At 40.2% G+C, this 13,289-nt stretch overlaps 1 protein-coding gene across 1 annotated transcript in view; it reads left to right on the forward strand.

The window, feature by feature from the left end:
- Positions 1–13,289, forward strand: part of PEX13 (peroxisomal biogenesis factor 13) — a 37,108-nt gene that overhangs the window by 9,999 nt on the left and 13,820 nt on the right. The window contains exon 2 of the mRNA XM_007970527.3: positions 3,888–4,582. Within this exon, the coding sequence (XP_007968718.1) occupies positions 3,888–4,582 (695 nt within the window). The remainder of the gene's footprint in view (positions 1–3,887; positions 4,583–13,289) is intronic.

Raw genomic sequence — 13,289 nt, forward strand, 5'->3', positions numbered from 1 at the left:
TTATAATCTCTTTGTAGGAGCCAGGGTGACACATCCTCACTCCCGGCCTCAAGCAATGAACTGGTTCCATTCTAATGGAGCACTTTTCATTTTTGTTACTTCATGGAAGCCTGCATCTTGGCTGTCACTGCCTGATTACAGAACCAGAATTGAGTAGGCCCATAGCTTCAGCCCTCCTTACCATGTTACATTTCTGTTTCGTTTCTGTTCCATAAATCTGTCTTGTGTTAAATCTAGATAATGTCTGTTTGTCTCTCTGTTTTCTGTATTATTGCTTCTACTTTGGAGCAGAACTCCTTCATCAAAGCCTGAATGCGTTACACTATCTGGCCGTTCACTAGCTCCTTTTAAGTTTTGTTCCATTTTTAAATATTAGATCCAGTAAAAAAAAATATATATAGAGAGAGAGAGTTCTAGTAGCTTGTATATAATATTATGATACAAGTCTAAATTAAAACTTTAGCCTGGATTAGAAAATTACCATTTTGCAGTTCCACATCTAATATTTGTTTCAGGCAAGGATGATGAATGGATGCTAAACTATCAAATGAACAGTTTCTGGGGAATAGAATATTTGTGTGGTACCAAACTGCCATCCCATAGATCATATACTAATTACAAAGGGAAAGATACATTTTAATGGAAAGCTCTCATAGTCACCTCCTTAACCAACTAATCAAACTTAGCTTCACAAATAAGGAGGCAATAATATGGCATTTTATGTGCCTCCTAAAGTAATACTGTGTGAAGTAAACAATAGCACTTATGAGTTATTCTTGCCAAAAAATATTGAACCTGATTCTAATCAAACTGTTAAATGCAATCTTAATTTAATAGGAGGCGAAATAAGAGTACAAGTTAAACAACACTTTGGGGAAACACAAATCTGGGGGTAGGACATTTCTTTTTTTTTTTTTTGAGACAGAGTCTCACTCTGTTACCCAGACTGGAGGGCAGTGGCATGATCTCAGCTCACCGCAACCTCCGCCTCCCGGGTTCAAGCTATTATCCTCCCTCAGCCTCCCGAGTAGCTGGGACTACAGGCGCCCGCCACCATGTCCGGCTAATTTTTGTATTTTTAGTAGAGACAGGGTTTCACCATGTTGGCCAGGATGGTCTCGAACTCCTAACTTCAGGGGATCCGCCTGCCTCGGCCTCCCAAAGTACTGGGATTACAGGCATGAGCCACCACACCTGGGCTGTGGGTAGGAGATTTCTAGAAAAAAAACTGCGTTGACTCTTTAGAAGGTCAGGGATATTTGAAAAAATTGAATTGTTCTAGTTTAGAAAATAAAAAGAAACAAAACAACCAAATGCAGTGTGTGAGCCTTAATTGAATTTTTGTTCCAAAAAAAGTTTTAAAAGATATTTTTGACTCATGTAGCACAATAATTTAAAAAGCAGCGATAAAAAAGCTAAGCCAAGTGCAATGGCTCATGCCTGTAATCCCAGCACTTTGAGAGGCAGAAGTGGAAGGATTGCTTGAACCCAGGTATTTGAGATCAGCCTGGGCAAAAAAGTGGGACCCTCATCTCTACCAAAAAGTTAGCTGGGAGTGGTAGTCTCAGCTACATAGGAAGCTGAGGCAGAAGGATCACTTGAGCTGTGTTTGCACCACTGCACTCCAGCCTCAATGACAGAGGGAGACCCTGTCTCCAAAAAAAAAGAAGGCGAACTTAAAAGTGGGCAAAGTATCTGAACAGATATTTCTCCAAATAAGATTGCAAAATGACTAATAAGTACATGAAAATATGCTCAACATCGTTAGCCGTCAAGAAAATGCAAATTAAAACCACAGTGAAATACCACTTCATGCCCACTAGGATAGCTATAATGAAAAATATAAGAGCAGATGTGGCCAAGGATGTGGAGAAATTGGAAACCCTCATATATTGGCGAGAATGTAAAATGGTACAGTTGCTTTGGAACACAATCTGGCAATTCCTCAAAAGGCTAAATGTAGAGTTTCCATATAACCCAGCAAACATGTCCATACAAAAACTTGCACATAAATGGTCATTGCAGTATTATTTGTAATAGCAAGAAGTAAAAACAGCCCCAATATACATCAACTGATGTGTGAATAAATATAATTTGGCAATAAAAATGAATGAAATACAGTTGGCCTTCCACATCTGGGGATTCAACCAACTGTGGATCAAAAATAGTCAGAAAATAGGCCAGACGTGTTGGCTAATACCTGTAATCCTGACATTTTGGGAGGCCGAGGTGGGAGGATCACTTGAGGCCAGGAGTTGGAGGCTGCAGTGAGCTATGATCATGCCACAATGCTCTAGCCTGGACAACAGAGTGAGACCCTGTCTCTTAAAAAGAAAAAAAAAAAAAGCAAAAAAAAAAATTGCATCTGTACTGAACATGTACAGACTTTTTTCCTTATCATTATTTCCTAAACACTACAGTACAACTAATTACATAACATTTACACTGTGTTAGATACTATAATCTAGAGATAATTTTAATATACAGGAGGGTGTGCATAGGTTAAATGCAAATAGCATATTGTTTTATATTAGGGACTTGAGCATTCATGAATTTTGGTATCTGAAGGAGGTTTTGAAACCACTCCCCCACAGATACCAAGGGCTGCCTTTACAGATACATGCTATAAAATGGATAAACCCTGGAAACATTATGCTAAGTGAAAGAAACCAGTCACAAAATACTACATATTGTATGAGTCCATTTACCATAGATCCTCATTATTTGTGGATTCTGTATTTTCAAATTGGTCTGCTCACTAAAATTTATTTGTAATCCCAAAATCAATATTCCTGGCATTTTCACAGTCATTTGAGGGCAAACATAGATCAGGTAAAAATCTGAGTTGTCCCTCAGCTGACAACTGAGGAACAACCAAGAGACAAAAAAAAGCAACACTCTGGTTTCTTATTTCAGCTCTCATGCTGTAAACAGTTGTCCTTATCAAAGTCTGTTTAGTGCCGGGTTTTTTCACATTTTTTAATGGTGATTTTGCTGTCTAAAATGGCCCCCAAGCATAGTGCTGAAGTGATCTCTAGTGTTCCTAAGCACAGGAAGGCTGTAGTGTGCCTTACAGATACAATACAGGTGTTAGATAAGCTTCATTCAGGCATGAGCTATTGTGCTGTTGGCCATGAGTTGTTAATGAGTTAACAATATACCTGGAATAAAGTGACTTTAAACAGAAACACATATAAAATAAGTATATGTATTGACTGATAGATGAAAGAAGCAATGATTTGGTATCTGCTGGTTCAGAGTTCACAGTGACTTTACAGAATATAACTATGTTAAATAACAAGAATTAACTATATATGAAATGTCCAGAATAGACAAGTCTAGGTACAGAAAGTAGACTCATGGTTGCCAAAGATGGGTGGAGGGGTGGGCAGGAAATGGGGAATACCTGCTGATGAATATGGGGTTTCTTTTGTGAGGTGATGAAAATCTTCTGAATTACATATGGTGATAGTTACACACCTCTGTGAGTATACTAAAAACTATTAAATTATAAACTTTAAAATGATGCCTGGGCACAGTGACTCACACTTGTAATCCTAGCACTTTAGGAAACCAAGGCAGTGGATCATTTGAGCCCAGGAGATTGAGACCAGCTGGGCAACATGGCGAAACCCCATCTCTATAAAAAATTAGCCAGGTATGGTGGCATGCGCCTGTAGTTCCAGCTGTGCAGGAGGCTGAGGTGGGAGGATCACTTGAGCCTGGGAAGTTGAGGCTACAGTGAGCTTTGATTGTGCTACTACACTCCAGCCTGGGCAACAGAAGAAGTTGTCATAGCACCAGGTATATAGGAGGTGTTTAATAGTTACTTTGAATTGAATTTATTGTATGCTTAAATAACTGTTTTGAATCTTTTTTGGTTTTAGATCTGCTGATTTGGGTCCTACTTTAATGACAAGACCTGGACAACCAGCACTTACCAGAGTGCCCCCACCTATTCTTCCAAGGCCATCACAGCAGACAGGAAGTAGCAGTGTGAACACTTTTAGACCTGCTTACAGTTCATTTTCTTCTGGATATGGTGCTTATGGAAATTCATTTTATGGAAGCTATAGTCCTTATAGTTATGGATATAATGGACTGGGCTACAACCGCCTCCGTGTAGATGATCTTCCACCCAGTAGATTTGTTCAACAAGCTGAAGAAAGCAGCAGGGGTGCATTTCAGTCCATTGAAAGTATTGTGCATGCATTTGCCTCTGTCAGTATGATGATGGATGCTACCTTTTCAGCTGTCTATAACAGTTTCAGGGCTGTATTGGATGTAGCAAATCACTTTTCCCGATTGAAAATACACTTTACAAAAGTGTTTTCAGCTTTTGCATTAGTTAGGACTATACGGTATCTTTACAGAAGGTTACAGCGGATGTTAGGTTTAAGAAGAGGCTCTGAGAATGAAGACCTCTGGGCGGAAAGTGAAGGAACTGTGGCATGCCTTGGTGCTGAGGACCGAGCAGCTACCTCAGCAAAGTCATGGCCAATATTCTTGTTCTTTGCTGTTATCCTTGGTGGTCCTTACCTCATTTGGAAACTATTGTCTACTCATAGTGATGAAGTAACAGGTAAGAGAACTGTAAGGGAACAGGTTCAGATACCATGTAACAATCTCAAATTTCAGGAATATATTTGTTAGTTTTCTTTATATTCGTTTGTATTTACTGTTTCTGTCTAGTTCTATTTTCATTTAAGAGCTTTAAAACTGGCAGAGGAATATGTAGCAAAAATAGATTTGCTAATTTATTGTTAGTTCAGTTTAACAGCGCACATTACCTTACTGTTTACAAGGTACTGAAATTGGTGCTGTGGAGGATACAGAGATACATAGGGCATAATTCCTATCTTTCTAAAATTTGTTGAAAGGGAGGTGGTTTAAGACACATACACAGGTAATTGTAATGAGGCAGAAAATGTGATAAGAAATAACAACTGGGGAGAGACATAAGATTTCTTGAACCCTTTTTTAACATGCAAGACACTGTGCGAGGTATTTTGTGTGTTTTATCTCATTTATTTCAACAACCCAAGCAGATAGGAATTATCCTTATTTTGCAAGTGATAAAACTGAAATCCAGAGAACTCACCCCAGGGTCACATCTTTAATAAGGCAGAACTATAAACAAAACCAGGACTGGTTGATGAATGTTATGCTATATTCTCTCAACTAGTAGAGAGTATTAGCTAACTTTCGAAAAGGGAAGCTAACATTTTTGACTATGGTATCCAGGAAGAAATGGTATCTAAGTTAGATTTTTGAAAGCTAGGCAACCTTTCATCAGTTAGATAAAGAAACAAAAACTGTCAAGCTGATAGACCAGCTTGAACAAAAGTATATAGGCAGAAAATATGAGATTTGTTTGGCAGTTGTCCTATAGTATTGCATTGGATAGTAAGAAATAATGCTGAGAAATTAGGTTGAAAGCTAATAGTAGAAGCTCTTAATTGACATTATGAGACTTAATCTTTAGGTAAGGAATGGATGGTTTTTTGGTAGTTTTATGTTTTTATTTTTAAGCAGATTGTGACATACATGTAAACAATAAGTCAGTCTGAAGTGTTTAAGATAAATCAGTAGAAGTCAAAGCAGGTTGTAATTAGATGGTAAAGTGCACAAAAGATTTGGATTGTGTTCACCTTTGTATTCCTACTGTCTAACCTGCTTGGCACATAGAAGGTACTTAATATTTATTAAATTGGGGACATCAGTTATGATACTTTTGTATTAGACTGTTTGAGAGATAATGAAGACCCAAAATAGAGTGTGTGAGAAGCAGGATTCATATAATAGATTCAGTGGATGTAGTTACTGACTAAATGAGATATATAAAGGCAAAGTAGAAATCAAAATGCCCTAGACCTTTAAATTTGGGTTATTAGAGGGATAATGTTTTATTCATTAACTCAATACATATTTGTTGGGTGCCAACTACATACCAAAGAATTCTCAGAGCTAGGGATGTAACAATGAATAAAATATATTTTTAAAATCTCTGCCTTTGTGGCAGTCTAATAGGGAGAAACAGTAAATAAATAAGTAAAATATATAGTAAGCCAGAAGGTAAGTGCTATAGGGGAAAAAACAAAACAGGGAAGAATGTTGGGAGTGTCAGGAGTACAGGAGTAGGAACAGGGATTGCAGTGCTACATATAGTCAGGGAATGCCTCCCTGAAGGGATTAAGGGAATAAGTCCTACAGCTCTTTGAAGGAAGAGTGTTTTGAGGCATACGGAACAGCAAAAGTGCAGAGGTATTTAAGTGTCATGCCATGGGAACAGGAAGGAGGCAAGTGTGATTGGAGCAAAGTGTTAGTGGCAGGAAATGAAGGGAGTAGATGGTATAAGTTGTAGACATGTGTAAGAACATTGGCCTTTATTCAAAAATGGGAAACCGCTGGAGATTTGTGTGTAAAGGAGTAATATGACCTGACTTAGTTTTGTTTTATTTTTTTGTGGGGGGACACAGTGTTGCTCTGTCACCCAGGCTGGAGTGCAGTGGCATGATCTCAGCTCACTGCAACCTCCACTTCCTGGGTTAAAGCAATTCCCCTGCCTCAGCCTCCCAAATAGCTGGGACTACAAGTGTACGCCACAACACGTGGCTAAGTTTTTGTATTTTAGTAGAGATGGGGTTTCACTGTGTTGCCCCAGCTGGGTCTCGAACTCCTGAGCTCCAGCAATCTGCCCACCTCAGCCTCCCAAAGTGCTAGGATTACAGGCATGAGCCACCATGCCCAGCCGATGTAGGTTTTAAAAAGAATACCTTATTGTGGGCAGTTGCTTCCAAGATAGCCAAATAGGAACAGCTCTGGTCTTCAGCTCCCAGCAAAATCAACGCAGAAGGTGGGTGAGTTCTGCATTTCCAACTAAGGTACCTAGTTCATCTCATTGGAACTGGTTGGACAGTGGGTACAGCCCATGGAGGGCGAGCTGAAGCAGGGTGGGGCATCGCCTCACCTAGGAAGCACAAGGCATCAGGGGATTTCCCTTTCCTAGCCAAGGGAAGCTGTGAGTGACTGTACCTGGAGGAACAGTACACTGCTGCCCAAATACCGTGCTTTTGCTACTGTCCTCACAATCGACAGACCAGGAGATTCCCTCCTGTGCCTGGCTCAGCAGGTCCCACGCCCACAGAGCCTTGCTCACTGCTAGCACAGCAGTCTGATATCAACCTGCGATGCTGCAGCTTGTTGGGGGGAGCAGCATCTGCCATTGCTGAGGCTTGAGTAGGTCACAGTGTCAACAGAGCGTCTAGGAAGCTCGAACTGGGCAGAGCCCACTGCAGCTCAGCAAGGACTACTGCCTCTATAGATTCCACCTCTGGGGGCAGGGCATAGCTGAACAAAAGGCAGCAGACAGCTTCTGCAGACTTAAACATCCATGTCTGACAGCTCTGAAGAGAACAGTGGTTCTCTCAGCATGGTGTTCGAGCTTTGAGAATAGAGACTGCCTCCTCAAGCAGGTCCCTGACCCCTGTGTAGCCTGACGGGGAGACACCTCCCAAAAGGGGCCGACAGACACCTCAAACAGGCAGATGCCCCTCTGGGACAAAGCTTCCAGAGGAAGGATCAGGCGGCAATACTTGTTCTTCTACAGCCTCTGCTGGTGATACCCAGGCAAACGGGGTCTGGAGTGGACCTCTAGCAAACTCCAACAGACCTGCATCTGAGGGGCCTGACTGTTAGAAGGAAAACTAACAAACAGAAAGAAATAGCATCAACGTCAACAAAAAGGACATCCACACCAAAACTCCGTCTGTAGTTCACCAACATCAAAGACCAAAGGTAGATAAAAGCCACAAAGATGGGGAGAAACCAGAGCAGAAAAGCTGAAAATTCCAAAAACCAGAGCACTTCTTCTCCAAAGGATCGCAGCTTCTCACCAGCAAGGAAACAAAACTGGGTGGAGAATGAGTTCGACAAGTTGACAGAAATAGGCTTCCGAAGTTCGGTAATAAACTTCTCCAAGCTAAAGGAGCATGTTCTAACCCATTGCAAGGAAGCTAAAAACCTTGAAAAAAGGTTAGACAAATGGCTAACTAGAATAAACAGTGTAGAGAAGACCTTAAATGACCTGATGGAGCTAAAAACCACAGCACAAGAACTTGGTGACGCATGCACAAGCTTCAATCAAATGGAAGAAAGGATATCAGTGATTGAAGATCAAATTAATGAAATAAAATGAGAAGACAAGATTAGAGAAAAATGAGTGAAAAGAAACGAACAAAACCTCCAAGAAATATGGGACTATGTGAAAAGACCAAATTTACATTTGATTAGTATACCAGAAAGTGATGGGGAGAATGAAACCAAGTTAGAAAACACTCTTCAGGATATTATCCAGGAGAACTTCCCTAACTAGCAAGGCAGGCCAACATTCAAATTTAGGAAATACACAGAACACCACGAAGATACTCCTCGAGAAGAGCAACCCCAAGACACATAATTGCCAGATTTACCAAGGTTGAAATGAAGGAAAAAAATGTTAAGGGCAGCCAGAGAGAAAGACCAGGTTACCCACAAAAGGAAGCCTATCAGACTAACAGCAGGTCTCGGCAGAAACCCTACAAGCCAGGAGACAGTGTGGGCCAATATTCAACATTCTTAAAGAAAAGAATTTTCAGCCCAGAATCTCATATCCAGCCAAACTAAGCTTCATAAGTGAAGGAGCAATAAATTCCTTTACAGACAAGCAAATGCTGAGAGATTTTGTCACCACCAGGCTTGCTTTACAAGAGCTCCTGAAGGAAGCACTAAACATGGAAAGAAACAACTGATACCAGCCACTGCAAAACTTGCCGAATTGTAAAGACCATCAACACTATGAGGAAACTGCATCAATTAATGGACAAAATAACCAGTTAACATCATAATGACTGGATCAAATTCACACATAAAAATATTAACCTTAAATGTAAATGGGCTAAATGCCCCAATTAAAATACACAGGCTGGCAAGTTGGATATAGAGTCAAGACCCATGCGTGTGCTGTATTCAGGAGACCCATCTCTTGTGCAAAAAAAGCAGGAGTTGCTATCCTAGTCTCTGGTAAAACTGACTTTAAACAAAGATCAAAAGAGACAAGACCATTACATAATGATAAAGGGATCACTTCAACAAGAAGAGCTAACTATCCTAAATATATATGCATCCAATACAGGAGCACCCCAGATTCATAAAGTCCTTAGAGACTTACAAAGTCTTAGACTCCCACACAATAGTAATGGGAGACTTTAACACCCACTGTCAATATTAGATCAACGAGACAGAAGGTTAACAAGGATATCTAGGACTTGAACTCACCTCTGGACCAAGCGGACCTAATAGACATCTACAGAACTGTACACCCCAAATCAACAGAATATACATTCTTCCCAGCACCACATTGCACATATTCTAAAATGGACCACATAATTGGAAGTAAAACACTCCTCAGCAAATGTAAAAGAACAGAAATCACAACAAACTGTCTCTCAGACCACAGTGCAATCAAACTAGAACTCAGGATTAATAAACTCACTCAAAACCGCACAACTACATGGAGACTGAACAACCTGTTATGGAATGACTACTGGGTAAATAATGAAATGAAGGCAGAAATATGTTCTTTGAAACCAATGAAAACAGACACAATGTACTGGAGTCTCTGGGACACATTTAAAGTAGTGTGTAGAGGGAAATTAGTAGCACTAAATGCCCACAAGAAGCAGGAAAGATCTAAAATCGACACCCTAACATCACAGTTAAAAGAAATAGAGAAGTATCTTTGTGGCATTCTCTGTATTTCCTGGAGTTGAATGTTGGCCTGCCCTACTAGGTTGGGGAAGTTCTCCTGGATGATATCCTGAAGTGTTTTCCAACTTGGTTCCATTTTCCCCCTCACTTTCAGGCACCCCAATCAGACGTAGATTTGGTCTTTTTACATAATCCCATACTTCTTGCAGGCTTTGTTCATTTCTTCTTCTTTTTTCTTTTGGTTTCTCTTCTCGCTTCATTTCATTCATTTGATCCTCAATCGCGGATACTCTTTCTTGCAGTTGATCGAGTCGGTTACTGAAGCTTGTGCATTTGTCACGTATTTCTCGGGTCATGGTTTTCATCTCTGTCATTTCATTTATGACCTTCTCTGCATTAATTACTCTAGCTATCAATTCTTCCACTCTTTTTTCAAGATTTTTAGTTTCTTTGCACTGGGTACGTAATTCCTCCTTTAGCTCTGAGAAGTTTGATGGACTGAAGCCTTCTTCTCTCATCTCGTCAAAGTCATTCTCCGTCCAGCTTTGATCCGTTGCTGGCGATGAGCTGCGCTCCTTTGCAGGGGGAGATGCGCTCTCATTTTTTGAATTTCCAGCTTTTCTGCCCTGCATTTTCCCCATCTTTGTGGTTTTATCTGCCTCTGGTCTTTGATGATGGTGATGTACTGATGGGGTTTTGGTGTAGGTGTCCTTCCTGTTTGATAGTTTTCCTTCTAACAGTCAGGACCCTCAGCTGTAGGTCTGTTGGAGATTGCTTGAGGTCCACTCCAGACCCTGTTTGCCTGGGTATCAGCAGCAGAGGCTGCAGAAGATAGAATATTGCTGAACAGCGAAATTCGGTATTGATGGAACGTACCTCAAAATAATAAAAGCTATTTATGACAAACCCACAGCCAATATCATACTGAATGGGCAAAAACTGGAAAAATCCCCTTTGAAAACTGGCACAAGACAGGGATGCCCTCTCTCACCACTCCTGTTCAACATAGTGTTGGAAGTTCTGGCTAGGGCAATCAGGCAAGAGAAAGAAATCACGGGGATTCAGTTAGGAAAAGAAGAAGTCGAATCGTCCCTGTTTGCAGATGACATGATTGTATATTTAGAAAACCCCATTGTCTCAGCCCAAAATCTCCTTAAGCTGATAAGCAACTTCAGCAAAGTCTCAGGATACAAAATTAATGTGCAAAAATCACAAGCATTCTTATACACCAGTAACAGACAAACAGAGAGCCAAATCATGAATGAACTTCCATTCACAATTGCTTCAAAGAGAATAAAATACCTAGGAATCCAACTTACAAGGGATGTAAAGGACCTCTTCAAGGAGAACTACAAACCACTGCTCAGTGAAATAAAAGAGGACACAAACAAATGGAAGAACATACCATGCTCATGGATAGGAAGAATCAATATCGTGAAAGTGGCCATACTGCCCAAGGTTATTTATAGATTCAATGCCATCCCCATCAAGCTACCACTGACTTTCTTCACAGAATTGGAAAAAACTGCTTTAAAGTTCATATGGAACCAAAAAAGAGCCCGCATTGCCAAGACAATCCTAAGTCAAAAGAACAAAGCTGGAGGCATCACGCTACCTGACTTCAAACTATACTACAAGGCTGCAGTAACCAAAACAGCATGGTACTGGTACCAAAACAGAGATATAGACCAATGGAACAGAACAGAGCCCTCAGAAATAATACCACACATCTGCAGCCATCTGATCTTTGACAAACCCGACAAAAACAAGAAATGGGGAAAGGATTCCCTATTTAATAAATGGTGCTGGGAAAATTGGCTAGCCATAAGTAGAAAGCTGAAATTGGATTCTTTCCTTACTCCTTATATGAAAATTGATTCAAGATGGATTAGAGACTTAAATGTTAGACCTAATACCATAAAAACTCTAGAAGAAAACCTAGGTAGTACCATTCAGGACATAGGCATGGGCAAAGACTTCATGTCTAAAACACCAAAAGCAACGGCAGCAAAAGCCAAAATTGACAAATGGGATCTCATTAAACTAAAGAGCTTCTGCACAGCAAAAGAAACTACCATCAGAGTGAACAGGCAACCTACAGAATGGGAGAACATTTTTGCAATCTACTCTTCTGACAAAGGGCTAATATCCAGAACCTACAAAGAACTCAAACAAATTTACAAGAAAAAAACAACCCCATCAACAAGTGGGCAAAGGATATGAACAGACATTTCTCAAAAGAAGACATTCATACAGCCAACAGACACATGAAAAAATGCTCATCATCACTGGCCATCAGAGAAATGCAAATCAAAACCACAATGAGATACCATCTCACACCAGTTAGAATGGCAATCATTAAAAAGTCAGGAAACAACAGATGCTGGAGAGGATGTGGAGAAATAGGAACACTTTTACACTGTTGGTGGGATTGTAAACTAGTTCAACCGTTATGGAAAACAGTATGGCGATTCCTCAAGGATCTAGAACTAGATGTACCATATGACCCAGCCATCCCATTACTGGGTATATACCCAAAGGATTATAAATCATGCTGCTATAAAGACACATGCACACGTATGTTTATTGCGGCACTATTCACAATAGCAAAGACTTAGAATGAACCCAAATGTCCATCAGTGACAGACTGGATTAAGAAAATGTGGCACATATACACCATGGAATACTATGCAGCCATAAAAAAGGATGAGTTTGTGTCCTTTGTAGGGACATGGATGCAGCTGGAAACCATCATTCTTAGCAAACTATCACAAGAACAGAAAACCAAACACCGCATGTTCTCACTCATAGGTGGGAACTGAACAATGAGATCACTTGGACTCGGGAAGGGGGACATCACACACTGGGGCCTATCATGGGGAGGGGGGACAGGGGAGGGATTGCATTGGGAGTTATACCTGATGTAAATGACGAGTTGATGGGTGCTGACGAGTTGATGGGTGCAGCACACCAACATGGCACAAGTATACATATGTAACAAACCTGTATGTTATGCACATGTACCCTAGAACTTAAAGTATAATAATAAAAAAAAAAAAAGAAAAAGAAATAGAGAAGCAAGAGCAAATAAATTCAAAAGCAACAGAAGGCAAGAAATAACTAAGATCAGAGCAGAACTGAAAGAGATAGAGACACAAAAAACCCTTCAAAAAATCAATCCAGGAGCTGGTTTTTTGAAAAGATCAACAAAATAGACTGCTAGCAAGACTAATAAGGAAGAAAAGAGAAGAATCAAATAGATGCAATAAAAAATGATAAAGGGGATATCACCACCAATCCCACAGAAATACAAACTACCATCAGAGAATACTATAAACACCTCTACCCAAGTAAACTAGAAAATATAGAAGAAATGGATAAATTCCTGGACACATACACCCTCCCAAGACTAAACCAGGAAGAAGTTGAATCTCTGAATAGACCAATTGCAGGTTCTGAAATTGAAGCAATAATTAATAGCCTACATACCAAACAAAGTCCAGGACCAGATGGATTCATAGCCACGTTGTGCCAGAGGTACA

Source organism: Chlorocebus sabaeus, chromosome 14 (genome assembly GCF_047675955.1).
Source record: "Chlorocebus sabaeus isolate Y175 chromosome 14, mChlSab1.0.hap1, whole genome shotgun sequence".
In the NCBI taxonomy this organism is placed as follows: Eukaryota; Metazoa; Chordata; class Mammalia; order Primates; family Cercopithecidae; genus Chlorocebus; species Chlorocebus sabaeus.